Below are 16648 nucleotides of genomic sequence, written 5' to 3'. Positions count from 1 at the left end.
CCATACATAAGAAGGTTTGCTGCCAATTTAAGTTTGAAAAAAACCAATTTGAGGGTAATACTTTGATTTTAGGACTCTAGAAGCAAGGGATTCTGGTTGTTACATTAATCTCCATCCATGTTTGGCCAACATTGCCCCATTAAAATTTTCAAAGTCTTGGAAGCCAAGCCCACCTACTGACTTTGCCAATCCCATCTTTTCCCATTTAATCCAATGAGTAATTTTTTTAGTCTCCTTGTGTCCCCACTAGTAGCTAGAATACACCCATCTGTAGATTGGTATGGCCTGTATGACTGACTTAATCAATATTTCTTTACCTGCTTGGGATAGGAATTTAAATTTTCAGTTACTGATCTTGTTCTTATAATAATTCTTTAAATGATTTCAACCGAGATTTTCCAACCAAAGTTGGCAAGCCAAGATATTTATCATAAGAATCTATGGATTTGATTCCAACAATGCTGGTAATAATGTCTTTGGTGCCTTCTCTGGTATTGTTGCTAAATAAAATTGATGTTTTGTTTTTGTTTAGTATTTTTCCTGAAGCTTTTTCATAAGTTCAAAATGCTTAATAGTCTACTCTATTCCAATGGGTTAGCTTTATAGAATAGAAAACTGTCATCGACAAAAAATAATTGATTAAAATGAAATTGACTTCTTTTCATAGAAATTCCAGTAATGAGTCCAGATTTTTCATCTTGGTTAAGTTGTTTACTAAGTTCTTCAGAGAATAGAATGTCTTTGGCAAGCCAAGATATTTATCATAAGAATCTATGGATTTGATTCCAACAATGCTGGTAATAATGTCTTTGGTGCCTTCTCTAGTGTCGTTGCTGAAAAAATTTAATGTTTTGTCCTTGTTTAATCTTTACCCTAAAGCTTTTTCATAAGTTTCCAAAATACTCAATAGTCTACTCCATTCCAATGGGCTAGCTTTTATTGTAGTTCTGGAGTGGAATCTGGGTTTCTCAACACTGGTAGTAATCGACTTAAAAGTATTTGAGATAACATGGGATTAAAGATATTTGCACATTACTAAGAGGAGCTAGAGAGTTGTGAAATGAATGAATTTGGGGTTTGGTTTACCAAGGCATTGGATGACTGCTTGAAGGGTGAAAGAAGGGAGTTTTGTAACTACTCATCAGGAGGGAGATAGAGGTTTCATTGTGCGAAGATGATCTAATTCCATAAGCTATTGCATGGCATTAGTGGAGTATGGAGACGGCGGTTGACGGAATTTCATCTTCATTCTAGAGGAGAGAGACGAAAGGGGATGGAGGAAGTTGGTGGATGCACTGAGGGAGATTGGAAGAGAGGGAGGTTGATGACGACGGTGGCTATGAACCAACCTCACACGCGTTCATACAAGGAGGTCCTCCAACAATTGTGGTCACAGTGCCGTCTTGTGAAAATAACAGGTTAGGAAGAAGGTTTGACATGTTGGAAAGCCTAAGTGGAGATGTTAGTCCTTTGAGGATTGGTTGTGCCGCTATACAGTAGGCATACAGAGGCAAGATGGTGGTGACGGGTGTATTATCGGCCTAGCAAAGGAAGACGTGTATCATACACTTACGAACATGAAAAAAAAATTAGGCGCATTGCAGGAGCGAATGTAGTGCCTTATACTGTGCATTGAGGAGAATAAGGCGGTGGGCTTGGACCATGGACTAGTTAAAGGAAAATTTTTGGGTGGTTTGGAATAGAAGGGCCAGTCAGCAAGGATCAAAGTGGCATGGGCCACTCCATTGAGCTTCAAGTCGTGAACCAAATAAAAGGGATGGCCAAGCAAGTCTCGAGTCTTGGATTTGGGCCTCAGCTTGTGGGCCAAATTAATTATAAGAGACAGGCTAGCCCTGTATGAAGGAGACGAAAAACTGTGACGTAGGCCTATCAACAAGTGGGTAGCAGCCAACATTGCTGGAGATGGTCTCGTGGCAGGCAGAGGAACCACGGGCAGTGGCGGAGATGGAGGATATGGTAGTAGTGGAGTCAAGAAGAGATCAATTTTGAGTAGATGGGTGTATCAAGAGGTATGCAATTTCGCTCAATTAAACAAGACTTTCCAGGATTTGATGGGACTAATCCATTGGGGTGGATTTATAAAGTAAATCACTATTTTGCTTTATACCCTATGCCGGATGGGCAAAAGATTTTAATGTCATCATTTTATATGGAGGGTAGTGCTTTAATTTGGTTTCAAGATGCTGAAGAAATAGGAATTTTTTATTCTTGGAGTTCTTTTATCGAGGCTTTGCAATTGAAATTTGGGAGTTCATCTTATGATGATCCCATGGAAGCCCTTACTAGACTTAAACAAAGCACTACAGTAGCTACTTATAAAACTCAATTTGAGATGTTATCCAATAAGTTAAAAAGATTATCTGATAACTATAATTTGAGTATGTTCTTGAGTGGATTAGAAGATTAAATAAGGCTGCTCGTGAAGATGCTACATCCTTAGAACCTTAATCTTGTCTTTGGCCTTGCAAAGATTTTGCCAAGATTCAAGAGGAGTACATTCTTAGTACTCGTGGGGCAGTAAGGGGGGAAATTATCAAGCTTCTTATGTACCATTTCCTGTAGGAGGGAATGGATTTGACAGTAATGTGGGAAGAAAGGAGAACACTGTTGTAGGGAAAGCTAGTAATTTTAAGCCTTCCTTACCTGTGCAGAAAGTGAGTCCAATTGAGATGAAAGAAAGAAGAGAAAAAGGGTTGTGCTATTTCTGTGATGAGAAATAGAACCTTAGTCACAAGTGTAAGAAGGCCAGAATTTTTGTGATGGAAGGGATGGAGTTATTTCGAGGAGATGAGGTGCAATGTTGTGAGTTGATCAAAGATGTTGATAGCATTGATATTGTACCAGCACAGTGTGAAGTTCTTGAGATATCTCTACATGGTATTGCAAGATCTTTGAGCCCAAGAATAACGAGAATTCATGGCAAAGTTCAAAACTGTTCTATGGTCATTCTTGTGGACACATGTCGTACACATAATTTCCTTGATCCATGGTTGCTAGGAAAGTGGGATTAGAAGTTGATTCTGGAAAACAAATTGAAGTGTGAGTGGCAAATGGAGAAAGAATGAGAAGTGAGGGAATGATAGAGAAGCTGCAGTTTCATATGCAAGGAAACCAGTTCAATACTGATTTTTTCCTATTACCTCTTGGGGGCTGTGATGTGGTGGTAGTGATGTAATGGTTAAGAACTTTAGGTCCTGTGTTATGGGACTTTAATGGCCTTACTATGTCCTTTGAGCGTAACAAGAAGTCAGTGACAATTAGAGGGATGAATGCTACTAAATCAAAATTAGTAGAAGATGTGCAGATTTTCCAATTGACTACAATTGAGAGGAAGGGCATGTTTTTACAATTAATACAACAGTGGCAGACTAGTAGTGTAGAAGAAATTGATGCTAGAATTGAAAAGATTTTGAAAAGGTTTTCTGTAGTTTTTGAGGAGCCTAAAGGCTTGCCACCCAAGAGAAGCCACATCCACAAAATTGACCTCAAAGAGGGTACAATGCCTATTTCTGTTAGGCCATATAGGTATTATTTTGTACAAAAAAAAAAAGATTGAAAAAATAGTTAAGGAATTGTTGGAGGCGGGAGTAATAAGGTGTAGTAAATCTTATTTTTCCTCACCTGTCATCTTAGTTAGAAAAGTTAATGGTTCTTGGCGTATGTGCATTGATTACAGAGGTTTGAATAGGGAAATTGTTAAAGACAAATTTCCTATTCGAGTGGTGGATGAGCTTCATGATGAGTTGTGTGGGGCTACCATTGTTTCCATGCTAAACCTTAGGTCTGGCTATAATCAAATTCGAGTAAGGGAGTTTGATTTTGAGAAGAAAACATTCAGAACCCATGAAGGCTGTTATGAGCTTTTGGTTATGCCTTTTGGCTTAACCAATGCTCCTGCTACCTCTCAGTCATTGATGAATGAGGTATTCCAGCCATTTTTAAGAGAATTTGTTATAGTTTTCTTTGATGATATCTTGTATACAGTAAGAATAAAGAGGATCATTTGCAGCATTTGACTTTGGTGTTGGATGTTTTAGCAAAACACACATTGTTTGCTAAAAGAAGTAAATGCAAATTGTAAACAAATTGATTATTTTGGACATTTAGTGTTTGCTTTGGGAGTGCATGCTGATCCATCCAAGATAAAGGCCATGGTTGAGTGGCCTTTTCTCAAGTCTATTAAATCCTTGCCTTGGATTGACTGGGCATTATCAAAAATTTGTAAGGGATTATGGATTAATTGATGCTCCTCTTACTGATTTGCTCAAGAAGGATGCTTTTCATTACGGACATTCAGCTACACAGGCATTTGAAGCATTGAAGCAGGCTATTTCTCAACCACCTGTTTTAGCATTACTTGACTTTATTAAATCATTTTTGATTGAGTGTGATGCATCAGGTAAAGGAGTTGGAGCTGTGCTGATGCAAAATGGAAGACCTTTGGCTTTCCTTAGTTAGCCTTTGAAAGGCAAAGCCTTGGATTTAAGTGCCTATGAGAAATAATTTTTGGAATTGGTATTGGCTGTAAAGAAGTGGAGGCCTTATCTCTTGGGAACTACATTTGTAATCAGGACTGACCAACAAAGCTTGAAATTTTTGTTGGAGCAGAACAGAAGGTAGAGACAGCATCACAACAGAAGTGGCTCAACAAGTTAATGGACTATGACTTTACTATTGAGTAAAGAAGAGGTAGAGAAAATGTAGCTGCAAATGCTCTTTCAAGAAGGGATGAGATGATTGAGAATGAGGCAATGTTATTTGCTATTATAGTCCTAGATCCAATGTGGCTACAGCAGTTGAAAGATTCATACTTGCAAGACGAGGAGATTTTTGGAACTTGCATACAACAAGGAGTGTTGCTAACCCAAGCCTTTACAGTGAAGAATGGATTGTTATTAAAAAAAAGGTAGGTTATTTCTGTCAACTAAATCCCCTTTGAAGTAGCAGATTCTGCAATTCATACATAGCAGTGCTTTTGCAGGGCATGTAGGATACCAGAAGTCTCTACACAGGGCCAAAGCAAATTTTGTTTGGGGTGGAATGAGGAGGGACATCAAGAAGTATATTAAAGAATGTGAATTATGCCAGAAATGTAAAGTGGAGATTTTGCTACTAGCAGGATTGTTATAGCCATTGCCTATTCCTGTGAGGTCATGGAGTGATATCTCTATGGATTTTATTGATGCTCTTCCTAATTCAAGAGGATTTTCTGTAATTTTTGTTTTAGTTGATAGATATATGAAATATGCTCACTTCTTACCCTTGTCTCATCCTTATAATGCAACCTCAGTAGCCAAGCTTTTCATTTCCCACGTTTTTAAGTTGCTTGGTATGTCTGCAACAATTGTGATTGATTGAGATTCTGCTTTCACTAGTGGTTTTTGGAATGAGCTTTTCAGGTTGCATGGTACAAAATTACATTTTAGTTCTACTTACCATCCTCAATCAGATGGGTAGATTGAAATTGTTAACAAGTGTGTGCAATAGTATTTGAGGTGCTTTGTTTTTGACAGACCTAAGCAGTGGAGCCATTGGCTGCCTTGGGCAGAATGGTGGTACAATACGTTTGTACATTCAGCAACTAAGATCACACCATTTGAAGCCTTTTATGGTGTGACCCCTCCTACCTTGTTGCAGTATATAGCTGGCACAACTCAGAATGAGGTAGTGGATTTTAAGTTGAGATCGAGCGAATAAATTCTATCATTACTGAGGAAGAATTTGGTGGTAGCTTAGGCTAACATGAAACAACAATCTGATAAGAAACATGTTCACAGGCAGTTTCAAGTTGGTGATATGGTTTACTTGAAATTGCAGAAGTATAAACAGCATACTGTGGGAGCTATTGTGAATCCCAAGTTAGCAGCAAGGTATTGTGGTCCCTTAAAGGTGCTGGAATGCATCTGTACAGTAGCATATAGGCTGTAATTGCCACAGGAGTCAGTTGTACATCTAGTGTTTCATGTGTCCAAATTAAAGAAGCATGTTGGGCCATTGAAGATTGTCTCATCTATGTTACCATTGCAGGATTCTCATGGTGCAGTTAGAACTGACCCTGAGGAAGTGTTGCGGAGAAGAATGACTTCTGTTGATAATAAACCATTTATTGAATTGCTGATTAAATGGCGTGGGGCTTCTAAGGAAGATGCTACATGGGTTCCCGTTGAACAATTGAGAAGGTAGTATCCTGACCTTGTGGGCAAGATCTTTTGAAGGGGGGTGGTGAATTGTTATGTGTACTAAGAAGAAGAGATGAAGAGATGAGTCTGGAAGTTAGTTAGCCATCGACTGAAAGGGGTTAGTGCAGCAGTTAGCAGTTAGCATGTTATAGCACATGTCATTAAGCAATGTATAATTACATTTGTGGCCTTACTTAGTTGTTTGAATGTACTAGAATACCCTTCCCTTTGTAACTGAACTAACATATGGATTGTGTATAAAATGGATGTATTTCTGATGTAATTATTGGAAGAAAGTTAATAAAAGTGATTTCTTGGAGGAACTGATCCCTTGAAGATTAGAGTTTGAGTCAATTTCTGAGTTCATTGCTACAGTAATCATGACCATTAATTGAGTAATTTACTTGAGGAGCACGTCCTTGAGCACGCTCACTAAATACAAAAGATATTTCCAAGACATTGATGTCATTATGAGACCCAGGCAAAACAAAAAAATACATGTCATATCCAAAGATTATGAGATATAGTTACTTCTAAAATAATAGTTACTTCATGACTATGGTCGTAATACATACATTTCCATGCAGTTGGACAATTGTTCCATAGCCAATGCATGCAATCGATGCTTCCCGACATTCCTGGGAAACCATGACTTTCATTAATCACTAGCAATCTCGAAACATCATGGTTTGTTGGTGACCTCAAGTATTGTTCCTAAAAAATACGAACCACCGCTTTAGCAAGTAATTTTAGACTTTCCATTGTAGTGGTCTTTGAAACTCTTAGATATTCATCCACAAAATCACTAATTACTCTGTATGCCATCATTCTTAGTGTAGTTGTAATCTTTTGAAGGCTAGAACAATCAAGTCTTCCAACATTGTCTCTTCTTTAAACAGAATATGAATTATGAATTTTGAGCTCAAATTGAATTCGAAGAAAAAGATATCTCCTCATCTTGAATCTCTTACGAAATACTCTAGAGGATGTAGTGGTGCTTCAACGAAATAATCATAAAAAAGCCTTTCATGGCCTTGCAAACAATTACGCCAAATGTATTGACTAGGTGGTGCCGATATTTCTTATTCTTCCCTAACATTATTAATCTCTAACTCATCATCAGAATCATTAAGATGTATATTGCGAATGAAAGAATGACCTTTAAAAATGATGAGCCATAGGAGTAAGAATTAAGATTTAATAGAAAAGAAACTTAGAATGAAGTGAATGGATGTTGGAAGAAAAATGAATTTATTTATATTGAAAGAAAACTTAAGATCGTTGGAAGAATGTGTTTTTCAAGAATATGACCGTTAGATAGAGATAAATTTTGAATAATAATGATTATAAAAAAAATTCTTAACAGTTAGAAAGAGACAGATTTTGAAAAATATGGTTGTCAAAAGAAGTTAACGATTTTGAAAAGAATATCGTTAGGGAAGAAAATTTGGAAAAAAAAAAATCGTAAATATGACCAATAGAGAAATTAAAAAAAAATTCAAAATCTTATATAGATATTGAGAAATGTAAGAGTGGGAAGAATAAGAATTTAAATTATTATTGTAAGGAAAAGCATAAAAAAAATATTTTAATTAAAATAATAAAAATGCAATAAATCTATCCCTAAGCCGGTTCAACAAACCAACACCACACACCGTGACGTGGCGAACCCGGTCTGGTCGCCACTTCACGGTTTTACACTTCCTACACTTCCGAATCGTCCTTCATTCCTCCCGTTCCTCCCGTCTCCCTCAATTTCCCTCACTTCCCTTTCTGTGAAATCGCGCTCTCTCTGACCGCACCCACCAAGCCTTCGTCACCGTCTCCCTCAGCTTCATTCCTCCCGTCTCCCTCAGCTTCCCTCAGCTTCTCTGTGTGAAACGAGCCGCACCCACGAAACGAGCCGCACCCACCAAGCCTTCGTCCCTTCATAGAGTTCCCTCCCCGTCTCCCTCACTTCCCTCTGTCCATAACCCACCAAAATCGCAATCCATAGGCGATTTCTCGACCCGCACCCACGAAACGACCCACACCCACAAAACGGCACCCACGAAACGACCCGCACCCATGAAACGACCCGCACCCACCAAGCCTTCGTCCCTTCATAGAGTTCCCTCCCCGTCTCCCTCACTTCCCTTTGTCCATAACCCACCAAAATCGCAATCCATAGGCGATTTCTCGACCCGCACCCACCAAAATCGCAGTGTTGGTTTCTCAACATTTTGAAGGGAACCGAAGTAGTTTCTTTCTCAACATTTTGCAGGTTCTGACCTTTTTTCCTTTGTCCACATTTTGCAGGTTCTCCAACTCCAAATCTCCCCCCTCCCTTTTTCGCCAGTCGAAAAAAACCCTAAATAGTCGAGAAAGGAACTTCGTTTTCATCTGGTGCGCATCTTCCACTCCAAGACGGTAAGGTCATTCTGTCCGAATGGGAATGAAAGTAGTAATTTCATGTTTTACTGTATGCCTTGCTTGCTACCCAATGATGCCGAAACAATGAATTTTATGGGTAACTCATGTTATTGAATTTTATGCTTGTGGATGTGGTTTGATTATTCAAGTATAAATTTTTAGATATGATTAACTCATGTTATCATAGGTAATTGAGTTGTTTATGTACATAGGGCTAATTGTTCAGTTTAATAGATGATCAATAGCTATTCTTTTAATTTCCATGGAAAAGGAGACGAAATTCTGCTAGAGCATGATGTGAAAGAAATTATGCTAGAGCTTAGTTGAGAATTTTGTAAATAGGGATGCTTGGAACTGCTGTTTTGAACTGCTTCTGTTTTAATTTCCATTGTCACGATCTTCAAACAACTGCTATTTTGAATTGCTGTAAATAGGGATGCTTAGGTGAGAATTTTGTAAATAATAATGAAATTATTTGTAATTTTTGTAGTAAAATGATTTGACGTAAGATGTAAAAAGTGGTTTGATTGGTGCTGGTCTGACCCAGCTGTTTGGTGTTACAAAAGACCAGACCATTATTCTATTATGGGACTGCTTTGATAGATCGACACAGATTTGTTTGGTGCTGGACTTTTGAACCAAAGTTGCTTACAATCTTTTGAGAGAGATAGACAAATATATATATAGATAGAGAGCATCTGTAGTTAGCCGCGAGAGGGGTTTTCCTTGTAGTAAGTTTGGGTAATTGCCGAGAATGTGATCAAGTTTTCTGCTGCATTTTTTGTACTGTTTGTTTGGGCAGGCCTTGACCAATGGCCTTATATCTTGGTATAGTAACTCACTAAAGAACAGGATTTTTGTACTGTTTGTAACGCTAGATGTAATTTGAGTCTTAACTCTTTACAGAAATAATGTACATCATAAATGAAGACTTTGGAGTGGACACAATCCACTCCCCTAAAGCCTAAACATCTCTCTTCTCTCAAGTTTAGCAATAAATTAGGGGAGAGACACAGCAAAGGCTGCTGGAGTTGTCAAATGGTTTGTCTACTTCATGTCTGAGTCTTATCTTTCTCCCTCTCCCTCTTCATTCAGAGTCATATCACCACATTAGTCGACCGATATGGTGGAACTCCATTCCAGGAGGATTTACCTGCAAAGATGTACAAAATGATAAAATATACTAATGTATAACAAGGAAATTTACCTAAGAAACGTTAGCATAACATGGGCATCACTAGGACCCCATTTATGTATATGAGATTTTAAGTATTACTTTGAATTAGGAGGGTAAACAACGAACTATGTAAACAACGAACTATGAACAGTGGCACTCACAGTTTTAAAGTATTATTATTATTATTATTATTATTATTCCTGTTGTGTAGTAGGCCTAAACTCAACCGTCCATATTATTATTTGAATATGCTCAATGTTCCATTTAGATCACTTATGGCCTCGAGTCAATCATCATGCGTTGATGATGAGTTGCAAATGGAAGCACCAACTTGTTGGTGTGGCTTGAAAGCCCCATTAAAGACCTCCCATACTAGCAAAAATCCTGGAAGGAAATTTTACGCATGTCCGAAGTATAACACGGTAAAGCATATTTTTTATCATAATTTTGTGTTACTTTTTCTCTTTGTCATATTTAACATTTGCGGAATTGACACATAAACATGCAGGGAGAAGCAAATTGTCAATTCTTTATATGGGCAGATATACTTGCACTAGTAGAGGAGAAAATTCGCACAAGAGAGAATGCAGCTCGAAAAAGGGAGGACGATTTATTGTTGCGCGAGTATGAAGTTCAGAAAAGGAAAGATAAACTAGTTGAGAGAGAGTGTGTCCTTTACAAGCAAGAGGAGAAAATTGAAAAGTAGCGCGTAGAGAATAGATGTGCACGGATATTATTATGTACTTATTGGGTGTTATCAATTGTAATAATTTTTGGTTGGCTTTGACTACAAATGTATTTTGAACAAGTTTGGATTAACTTATGTTAATAGTACCTGGTTGTATTAATGAATCCCATGTATTATTTTTTCAAGTATGATCCTTATTTATTCACAGGCTTACTCAAAGTTCACACAAACAAGTATGATCCTTGTCTAATGTAAACAATTTTCAAAGTTTCCAAAATAACAATATATGCATGGTTGGAATAAATAACATGTATGCATGGCTGGAACAAATAACATTAATGAATCCCATATTTTTTCATACTTTCCTACAGGAAAAAAATAAAAATACATAGCAACACTCAAAATATACCATTATACATCATAGTTTCTAAAATAACACATGAACCATCAGTCTCCCAAACAATATACATAAAATCTGTTTTTCTTGCCAAAATACATAATATTCTCTAAAATAACACATGAACCATCAGTCTCCCAAACAGATATATAAAAGCTGTTTTTCCTGCCAAAATACATAATATTCTCAAAAATAACACATGAACCATCAGTCTCCCAAACAGATATATAAAAGCTGTTTTTCCTGCCAAAATACATAATATTCTCAAAAGCTGTTTTTCCTGCCAAAATACATAATATTCTCAAAAATAACACATGAACCATCATCCCAAACAGATATATAAAAACTGTTTTTCCTGCCAAAATACATAATATTCTCTAAAATAACACATAAACCATCAGTCTCCCAAACAGATATATAAATATTCTCTAAAATAACACATAAACCATCAGTCTCCCAAACCATATACATAAAATCTATTTTTCCTCCCAAAATACATAATATTCTCTAAAATAACACATAAACCATCAGTCTCCCAAACAATATACATAAAATCTATTTTTCCTCCCAAAATACATACTAGTCTCAAAAATAACACATGAACCATCAGTCTCCCAAACAATATACATAAAATTTGTTTTTCCTCCCAAAATACATACTAGTCCCTCAAATAACACATAAAACATTACAAAGACCAAACTACTATCTTGGATATTACAGTCTCCCAATCCGTCTATCTTCTTCTTGGAGAACCTACTCATTGTCAGGTGGCGTTGGTTGTGTGACAGTACTGCATTGTGTTAGAACAACAAAATCATCATTGCCTGCACTTTGTATCTTAATAAATTTAAGATACCAAAAACATAATCATTAGAAATTGCTTATTGACTAAGTGGGGAGCAATATAGAATTTATACACAGAAAAATGTATTACTTGACCACTTTCTGGAGCTTCCGATACCTCACATTGCTCGGATGTATCATCAAATATTTTCCGGCGTATCTAAATAAATTTACCCATACAGAAATACACATCAATTAGAAAGAAATATTACTATGGCTAGGAAGAAATATGACGTACTTAATAAAAATAAAAATTTATTACCTGTTTATTCTTTCGCCTAGTCACAACCTTCTCCACAGGTGGGACCTTCCTTTTTGTTGGCGGCCTCCCTTTCCCTCGGACAACATGTGGGCTTAATATTTTCTTACCCTTGTCTGTCTACACAGTCTCTGCTACTTTTGTTGAACCGGACTCTTGTGTTAATCCTTTAAATTTATTCTCAAACTCATCCAAGTGGAGCATAAATGCAGTAACATGGGCATCACTCGATGATACACGGGTTGCTAATTTGGAACATCGTTTCACCACAAGGTCATACCTCCCTGAATCTGCATTTTGCCGTAAGTCGTCGTAGCTACTTTTTACCATTGTGTATCTTCTCTTTAAATCCTTCCTCCATTGATCCAAGACATACTTCTCCGGTAGCGCATGAATCTTATTCATCTGACAAACGTTCAATGCATGTCTACAGACAATTCCTCTCATCTCAAACAACGCACAGGTGCATTTCACATCAACCTCCTCATTTTTAAAGTAAACTGTGTACTTGATGCTCTTGACATGGTCATAATCAGTGGTAATTTCATCTAAAACATCGTAGGTGGAAATGCAACCTTCCTTGCTGATAAGTATGCAGTTACATAAAATCATTCCTCACACCTCTCTTTGGACTTCTTTAAATTTTGCATTCGTATACACGGCTTGAAACTGCTTTTCAATGCGGAATGCAAAGGAACATGGGATGGTTTGGATGGACGAATTGAAATCAGCGGTCGTCTCGAGCTCTACCTTCTTCCGCAGTGCATTGTCAAATTGATCGACGAATTCTTTCAACGTTGTACCGGAATGCACAAAACCATCGAAAAAAGCATTCATGCTTTCAGAACGCTGTGTGGTGCTCATGCGAGCCCAAAAAACTCCCTTAAGGTAAACTGGTACCCAAAACGACCTCATTGTACAACCCTTGCAGCCATGCATTTTCACCTAAGTCATACTTCTTAATAAATTGCCCCCACTTCTCCTCAAATTCACCACATGTCTGTGAATCATATAGGGCATTTTGGATGGTAGTTTTCAACCCTGCATTGAAGGCAGCGTGAGATCCCAATTTCTCAGGCAGTTTTCGCATTATATGCCATAGACAATATCTATGGCGAGTGTGTGGGAAGACCACTGCAATAGCACTCTTCATTGCTCGGTCTTGGCCTGTTATGATCGCTTTTGGAGTGCGACCATCCATACACTCCAACCATGCCCGAAACAACCACACAAAAGTACTTTTGTCTTCGCTTGAAATCAAGCCAGCCCCTAACAGTATAGACTGTCCATGATGATTTACCCCAACAAATGGAGCAAATGGCATGCCGTATCTATTTGTCAGGTATGTCGTATCGAAGGTGATCACATCTCCAAAATACTCGTACGCTGCTCTACTCCGTGCGTCAGCCCAGAACACATTTCTCAACATCAGCTCTTCATCCACATCAATCACATAGACAAAACCATCATTCTGCAACCTCATCCTCTTGAAGTACTCAGTAAGTGCTTCGCCACCACCTTTACCCAGCCTTAATTGTCTGGCTTTGTCAATAAAATTACGACAGTCTTTTTCTTGAAACTACAGATTCTCGAACCCCCCCGCATCAACAACAAGTGCCCTAAAATTCTTGTTCATTCAAATACCTGCCCTGTCGTTCAAATCAAGCATCCTCTGACTGTATTCGTCTAAACACTTATGAGATCTAAATAATCTAGACTTTTGTGGGCTGACAGTACTATGATTATGGCCAATCTCAACAGTGGTCACCACCCAACTACCCTCCACTAAGTGAGCATTTATCCGTGCCTTACAATCTGTTTTAATAGTTGGGCGTGGCCTCGAGATATTACTATGGCTAGGATGGTACTTGCCACCTCGTGCACACCCAATAGTCAAATACTTCACCCTCCCATTAGCCTCTCTCTTCGTCCTTTGTGTTATAACACCAAAACCTTGTTGTTTGGCATATCTCATGTAATAAGCCATAAGCTCATGATCAGTGGCAAACTTCATACCAGGTTTGGGCTCCTCCTCAACTCGATCATTATCAGAATTTTCTTGAATTATGTCATCGGCTTCTGTCTCTGCATTACTTGCGGTATTTTCAAAGCTTCCCATGTCCTCTCCGGTACTCAACAGAGGGCCATCCATTTGTTTGGGATGGCTCGAGTCCTTCGTATTAGTCGATGGAGGGCTTGACGTTGTTGGAAAATGTGGCATTGGTGGGGGCTTCAAGTATGCACGGTATTAGAACGGGTAACAATGCCACATACAAAAAAAAAAAAAAATTAAGAAAGGAATATACCTGGATCGTTTGTTCCGAACTCTCCTCATTAGTCGATGGAGTTGTTGGAAAATGTGGCATTGGTGGGGGCTTCAAGCATGCACGGTGTTAGAACGGGTAACAGTGCACACGTAAAAAAAAAAAGAAACAAAAAAAAATTAAAATTAAAATTAAAAAATGAATATACCTGGTTCGTTTGTCCCGAACTCTCCTCATTAGTTGACGGAGTTGTTGGAAAATGTGGCATTGGTGGGGGCTGCAATCATTCACGGTGTTAGAACGGGTAACAACGAACACATACAAAAAAAAAAAAAAATTAAGAAAGGAATTAAGAAATGGAATAAATATACCTGGTTCGTTTGTTGAACATGGCCCGAACTCTCCGCATTAGTCGACGGAGGATACATGAAAGTTGCTGGAAAATGTGGCATTGGTGGGGGCTGCAATCATCCACGGTGTTAGAACGGGTAACAACAAACACATACAAAAAAAAAAAATTAAGAAAGGAATAAATATACCTGATTCGTTTGTTGAACATGGCCCGAACTCTCCACATTAGTCGACGGAGGGTACATGAAAGTTGCTGGAAAATGTGGCATTGGTGGGGGCTACAATCATCCACGGTGTTAGAACGGGTAACAACAAACACATACAAAAAAAAAAATTTAAGAAATGAATAAATATACCTGATTCGTTTGTTGAACATGGCCCGAACTCTCCGCATTAGTCGACGGAGGGTACATGAAAGTTGCTGGAAAATGTGGCATTGGTGGGGGCTGCAATCATCCACGGTGTTAGAACGGGTAACAACAAACACATACAAAAAAAAAAAAAAAATTAAGAAAGGAATAAATATACCTGGGTCGTTTGTTGAACATGGCCCGAACTCTCCGCATTAGTCGACAAAGGGTACATGAACGTTGTTGGATACGATGTCATTTGTGGGGGCTGCAATCATGCACGGTATTAGAATGGGTAATAATGCAGTTCAGGGAAAAAAATTTAAAGTTCACACATTTCTCAACCTGGCTACCCCATGCGTATGTATATGAATTCGGATATGCATTTGGATGCATCATAAATGGCGGATAGTAAGCATTTCTTGGACAGAGAGAGACCTACAATACACAAATAAAAATACATTAACTAGTTGGAATTGAGACACCTTCCTTTTATGAATGACCAGTGTATCATACCTGAGTCGGTGGAATTGGTGTAGAAGGCCTGAGTGGCCTTTTATCTTTCTCTTTGTCCATCACGCTATTTCAACTGAGTTTTTAGATCGACATTACAAGAAAAAAAAAGTAATCTAACATTCATTAGATCGACATTACAAGAAAAAAAAAACAAAATAATCCAACATTCATTAGATCGGCATTACAAGAAAAAAAACAAAGTAATCCAAACATTCATTAGATCGACATTACAAAAAAGTAATCTAACATTCATTAGATCGACATTACAAGAAAAAAAAAAAAAACAAAGTAATCCAACATTCATTAGATGACATTACAAAAAAGTAATCTAACATTCATTAGATCGACATTAGAAGAAAAAAAAAAAAAAAGTAATCCAACGGGTTTAAGCTTTCCTTCTGCACGGTATCTAAGTTACACAAGATTCTGAAGAAACAAACAACATAACTATGATTTGTACTAACTCCAAAAAATTATGAAAACAAAACTGACTTCACAATATAACATCCAAGATATTTATTGCCATTTTTGTAATTCTTTCGGATCTTTTCTTCGCCATTCCTAGTCTTACAGGAATGCTGTGTTTTACACGGTCTAGCCTCCAACTCCACATGTTTAAACCAGTAAAATGGGAATGAAATCAGGACAGCATGAATTAGACCAAGTTCATCGTCTAAACAACACCCAAAGAATTAATAATACAAACTACTTTCACAAAACGAACCAGGTATTATGTTCACTACACCAGTAAATCGCGCATTACAACAAAAACCTCGCGGGAACAGGACAACGCAGACGGCGGAAGCAGGACGGCTGACGGCAGACGGCACGCTGCACGTGGACGACGGCAGGCTGCACGCGGACGACGATGGAAGATGCGGAGGAACCGAGCGGGAGGAGCAGGGGCGAGACCGAGGGAGGCGATTTTGAAATGAAGCATTTGGGGAAAAAATCGGATTAAGTTTCAGTAAAACGCGTGTGTTTTACTGTAGCATCAAAGAAAAAAAAAATTCCACATTGGCAGTGTGTGGTGTTGGGTACTGTAGCGGCTTAAGTGTAGACGAACTCATAAAAATGAATGGCTAATACTGAGAGTGGGATGTAGACATGAAGTAATGAATAGATAAATTAGAAAAATGTGTAAGTATTAGGTCTCGTTTGGATAGTGAGATGAGATGAGATGATCTATCA

General features: G+C 38.0%; 2 protein-coding genes across 2 annotated transcripts; both read right to left on the bottom strand.

Annotated features, from left to right (window-relative positions):
• Nucleotides 1-12096: 12096 nt before the first annotated feature.
• On the bottom strand, nt 12097-12840 carry LOC108988476 (protein FAR-RED ELONGATED HYPOCOTYL 3-like). Its single transcript, XM_018961746.1, has 2 exons — nt 12635-12840; nt 12097-12559 (listed from the first exon to the last, which is right to left on the bottom strand). Exons 1-2 carry the CDS (start codon nt 12838-12840, stop codon nt 12097-12099), a joined length of 669 nt encoding a protein of 222 aa, XP_018817291.1.
• Nucleotides 12841-12859: 19 nt separating this feature from the next.
• LOC108988475 (protein FAR1-RELATED SEQUENCE 5-like) lies at nt 12860-14128 on the bottom strand. The gene is made up of 2 exons (XM_018961745.2): nt 13621-14128; nt 12860-13518 (listed from the first exon to the last, which is right to left on the bottom strand). Exons 1-2 carry the CDS (start codon nt 14126-14128, stop codon nt 12860-12862), a joined length of 1167 nt encoding a protein of 388 aa, XP_018817290.2.
• Nucleotides 14129-16648: the final 2520 nt, after the last annotated feature.

The sequence above is a fragment of the Juglans regia genome, chromosome 13 (assembly GCF_001411555.2).
Source record: "Juglans regia cultivar Chandler chromosome 13, Walnut 2.0, whole genome shotgun sequence".
NCBI classification, from domain to species: Eukaryota; Viridiplantae; Streptophyta; class Magnoliopsida; order Fagales; family Juglandaceae; genus Juglans; species Juglans regia.
The sequence above is the reverse complement of the archived record's forward strand: the minus strand, read 5'-3'. Positions and strand labels throughout refer to the sequence as shown.